The sequence below is a fragment of the Otolemur garnettii genome, unplaced genomic scaffold, assembly GCF_000181295.1.
Source record: "Otolemur garnettii isolate 467f Iridium unplaced genomic scaffold, OtoGar3 scaffold00139, whole genome shotgun sequence".
NCBI classification, from domain to species: Eukaryota; Metazoa; Chordata; class Mammalia; order Primates; family Galagidae; genus Otolemur; species Otolemur garnettii.
The window spans coordinates 2,429,494-2,434,750 of NW_003852534.1; the positions used below are offsets into that span (position 1 = coordinate 2,429,494).

Consider the following 5,257-nt stretch of genomic DNA (forward strand, 5'->3'; position numbering starts at 1 on the left):
GCAGGAGGCCCCAGTGCCCAGGCAGGGCGAGCACAACCCACGCTGTGGGGTCTGGTCTTGACAGGAGACTGCAATGCAGAAGTGGCCACGGAAGCAACGCAGTTTAATCCAGCTGAGTGGAGCTCCTGGATTTAATTCACATTTAATTTCCTCGTGATTACAGGCAAGTGAAGCACCAACCAGGGAACCAGAGCATTTGCGAAGCCCATCAGTCCCTCTGCCACATCTCTTCCCTGTGACACTGTGCACAGCAGGCATGGATTATCAAGCTTCTCTAAAGGCCTCTGAATAGAACACCTAGACCCAGAGTGACAGCCACTGCAGATGACTGGGTGTGACGGGGCACCACACTGGAAGTGGCTGCAGAGGGCACAGAGCAAGGTGCCACGAGCCCGGCAGCCATGCTGCCCAGCCCAGTGCAGGCAGCAGAAAGACTCAGCACTTCACATTGGAAAACACCTTCCAGGAGGGCTGGAGTCTCTCAGGCCTGCCCAGGGCAGGAACAAACAGCCTCTGCACTTCAGCGGGAGCCCAGGCAGATGAGGGGTCACCACAGGCGATGGGACACCCCCAGACGATGTGCACTTACACTCTTGTTGAACAGAGCAAATCCAGTGAAGAACTGCAAGAGTCTTGGGAAACGTGTTTCAGCTGAGACACTGCCAGCTTGGACCAACAGGGACAGACAGTGGACAAAGCAGAAAGAGGCTCTCGACCCCCAGACTTCTCTGGCAGGAAGGAAGCTAACAGCCCAACCCAGCTGCACACCCACGGGCTGCCTTCCACGGGGCGGAAGGATGACTGGAGCATGCACATGACATCCAGGGTGCCCGGCGCTGACACCCACCTAGGACCTGCCGCAGAGGCCTCCTGGACCAGAGGCTCCTTGTTTCCTTCCATTCTCCTCTCTTTCGGTGGAATATCCACAGCTGCTGCCCTCTGCCTGGCCACTGCTGTGAGTCGGGCATGTGGGGTGAGATGGCTTGTCCAGTGTCACAGGTCAACAGGGAGAAACTGCCTCGGGAACTGTGCCCACAGACAACACTGGACATCCACTCTGCACCTGGACGCCATTTGGGTGATGAGGGCAGGGCCCCGAGCCGATGTCTGGCTGAGACTCGGGGAAGCAGTGACACACTCTGTACACACAGGACTCTGGGAAGCAGTGTCACACTCTGTACACATAGGGACCGATATGCTGGCTGAGACTCTGGGAAGCAGTGACACACTCTGTACACACAGGGGCAGGACTCACAGCCTGCAGGAGACACACCCCAGGGAGGACACAGCCTAGATCCCGTGGTCACAGCTTTTACAGCCCTACCTCCAGTGCCAGCAGGACTAGGACTGCCTCTGACTGCCTGGCGGTGGTGAAGTCAAGGACATTCCTCCACCATGGTGTGTGATGTGGCAAAGGCAAGGACATTTGGAGATGAAACAGAGGTCAGCTGACTTCAGTTCATGAAAAGGGAGACTGGGACAAAATGAGTGAAAGTCACCTTCTAACACAGGACCATCCTGCCTTTGTGAGTGGAAGCTTCTGGTTCTTTCCAAATGAGGCTGTAACCACCCTAAAGGGGGTGGGGCACGCACTGGCCCAGACAAGTAGAGTCAGAGAAGCCAGCAAGTGGAAGTACAGGGGCAGCAATGGGGACAACACACAGGGCAGAGATGGCCTCCTGGGATGACACCCAGTTGCCAATGGGAAAATACTCAAAACCAAACTCCAAGTGTGTGGAGTGGAGGCCCCACTCGAGTGGTGCCACAGTGTCTATCCGTAGTTGTCAATAGAACAACTGCACCACAGCAGGTGCCTGTGTGTGTCACCATCTCAAACATGCTGCTGGGAAGAATTAGGGGGAACCACCAGTGGTCACAGGACACAGGGTGGGGCCCACAGCCCCCAGAGACACAGACACACAGAAGGGAAACCAGGTTGGTCCCGAGAAGGGCAGGCCCACTCCTGAGGGCAGGAGGAAGAATGGAGCTGGGCTGGGGTCACCTGGAGGCAACTCCCCACACACGGAGTCCTGCACGCTCAAAACCAAAACAAGAGCAGAAGGACGTGGGGGAGACCCTTCAGTAAACAACTGACTATTGAAAAAAAAGAAGGGAGCCATGCAGTGTAAAGTAACACAGAGAGTTCTAAGAAGCGGAGAGTCTAACCCCAGGACCCCGGGGAGCCAGGGGATGAGACGAGGCGGAGCCCGGACGCGCTGACAGAGTTAAGAAGCAAACGGCATGCGTGGAGGAAGCGTTTCAGAAACCACGTTATCAAAACAACACAAGGACTTTATTCTGGCTTATGTAAGGGAAAAAGAGATAGCTGGAAAATTGTTACTGACAAGGATAAAACGAGGAGAACCAAGGAATATCAGGCGCCAGTTCAGCGTCTCAGGCGTTTATGTCGACATAAATGTTGCCAGTCCCAGAGGTGCAGACCCCAGGGCAGCAGGGGAGAAGCCCACTCGGCTCACTGGCACACACATGCACATGTCCATAGAGCAGCTGTCACCAGAGAGCACGGGAAGCAGCCACAGACTCACCTCGCTGCCCCCAAGCCAAGAGAAGACGAGTCCCCACCCGCCAGCTGGTGTGGTAATGCGTCAGGCACCGTGTCCACTTCTCCAGGCCTTCCAGGGCCTCCCTGACCAGCAGTCCAGTGTCTGGGAGAGCCGTGTCCCCCACTCTGCTGCATCTACTCACAGTACCTCAGCTTCTCTGTGTGCCAGAAGCTTCACTATGGTCCAATCCCATGAGTACCGTGCTGACCCACAGCAGCATAAACCAAGCTCAATACCCCGTGAGCAGCCACAGATCACGAAAAGCCACACTTACTTCTGCTGTAGCAGGTTGCCAGCACGCCTTTGTCCGCGGGACTGGTGCTGATGTGCCAGATTTCACCCACTTGATGGAGGAGGACGTTTTTATTTATAATGTTATTTTCATCATCAAAATCTATGATGTGGATCTACAAAAGCAAAAGAAGAGCACGTCAGGACCTCCCACACTTACATCATGATTACAAAGAACAACCAAACGCATCTCATGCTGGACACATCTTTACTTGTTATTCCCATCACACTCACAGTGTGTACTTCTGTAATTTAATTGCTACTCTCCTCCTCTCCAGAGAAAGGTACTGGATCCCTGCAGAGTATTTTTAAGATGGCCAGCTACATCACAGTACCCTTTGGTCATATCCAGTCTTAAAGAAATAAGACTCCAGCCTTATTATTACAGTGGCTCACACCTGTAATCCTAGTACTCTGGAAGGCTAAAGTGGTGGATCGCTTGAGCTCACAAGTTTGAGACCAGCCTGAGCAAAAGTGTGACCCCATCTCTACTAAAAATAGAAGTACTGAGGCAAGAGCATCACTTGAGCCTGAGTTGGAGGTTACTGTGAGCTATGATGCCACAGCACTCTACCCAGGGCAACAGCTTGAGACTCTGTCTCAAAAGAGAAAAAAAAAAAAAAGGAAAAAGAAATAAGACCCAAAAATCTCTGTCCTCAAGTGGCTCTAAGTTTAGGACACCACTGGTGTTAGAGCAAGAGTCAGGTCAGCCAGGAACCTCTCCCACTTCTGTGTGTCTGTGGGAGAGAGAGGATGTGGCCAGGCACTGTTGCCTAACTAGGTCTGACACCCACCACGTCTGGCTCACTCTGTAGTGGGCAGAACTCACCTGTCAGAAGTGATGAAGACACGGAACAGTAAGACTGAACATAGCACATTTTAAACTTCATTTATTTTATTTACTTAAGAAATGGGGTCTTGCTGGGTCAGGCTGGAGTGCAATGGCACAATCATAGCTCACTGCAGCCTAGAACGGTCTCAAGCAAGCCTCCCGCCTCAGCCTCCCAAGCAGCTAGAACTGCAGGGTGAGCCCCTGCAGCTGACCTGTGACTTCTGATGGACCCACGGCCACCAGGGCCTGTCATCACATATTAATTGTAATAGTATTTTATTTTAGCCACCAAATGAAAAATCTGGATATGCCATCTCCACACTTTCCAGGATAATTTTTAGAAGAATCAAAATGATTTCACATTCAATCTCTTATCAATATGCAAGTCAATGAGAAAACATACCCTTCTCTTAAAAATAAATTTGCACTTAGAAAATATTCATGGATCTGCACAAAGATTTATATCCAAGAATGTTCACTGTGGCATCAATTATCATAATGAAAAATTACAAGCCACCCGAATGTTTAGCAATACAGAACCGTTCAAATAAACTGGAGCATTTAGCTGCAATACAACATCATGACGCCATTGGACACACTATAGATGACTATTTAATGCTATGGGAAAATGTCCACTGCATGTCTCTGGAGAAAACACTGAAACCTTGCGAATGCTACAGTATGCAATGTCCAAATGAAAAAACTACCAGGAAACCGGCTATCTTTGGACGGTAGGATTATTTTCCTGTACTTCTCTGTGTCTCACAGGCACTTCTAACACTCCTCATGCTTGTCTACATTACTTTTGCAATCAAAGCAAAAATCAAATGCTACTCTAATAAATGTTCCTGAGACCCTACTAGCATCTCCCTGCCATCCCTGATTCAGGGGGCTTCTTCTTAGATTTGGCTGTTCCTCTGACAATGTCTGAATGAAAAAAACACCTCTAGTCCTCGTACGAGTCACTCTGGACTCAGAGTAGACGTCAAACCTGCCGCTGCACACAGGGCTGTGCGTGATGTCCCTGTGTGTACAGTGAAGACACCGGCACTAGCCTCCTAGGATCAGGAGAAACCAGGCATGGCGGGCACGGCCTCACACAGAGCAAGGGCTGGAGAACATGAGGGCCTTCCCTTCTCTAGAAATCATTACTGCCATTTTCACACTATCCTCAGTAAGTTTTAACCTGCACTCATAGACCAGTGTGGTAGGTGTTTTGTTTATCCATTCATTTGTTTGTATGGAGAGAGTCTCACTCTGTTGCCAGGCTAGAGTACAGCCACATCACAGAGCTCACTGTAGCCTGCAATTCCTGGGCTCAGGTGACCCTCCCGCCTCAGCCTCCCAAAGTGCTTGGACTATGTGGTGTGAGCCACCATACACCTCCACACACACACACAGAGCAACTCTCCTGCTGGGCACAGACTCAACAAACACTAAAGAAAGGACTCAGACAAGAATTTTCATGGCAGATTTATTCATGATAGCCGAAAATGGCAAACACCCCCAAATATCTGCCAGTGATCGAATGGGTAGGAGAAAGAGCAGTTTATTCACAAAATGAAATACA

The 5,257-nt window shown here is 50.6% G+C and overlaps 1 protein-coding gene across 1 annotated transcript in view; it reads right to left on the reverse strand.

Moving 5' to 3' along the window:
* The window catches only part of EIPR1 (EARP complex and GARP complex interacting protein 1), a 148,963-nt gene that overhangs the window by 112,835 nt on the left and 30,871 nt on the right, over window positions 1-5,257 (reverse strand). Inside the window, exon 3 of the mRNA XM_003798558.3 lies at window positions 2,839-2,971. Coding sequence (XP_003798606.1) covers window positions 2,839-2,971 — 133 coding nt within the window. The remainder of the gene's footprint in view (window positions 1-2,838; window positions 2,972-5,257) is intronic.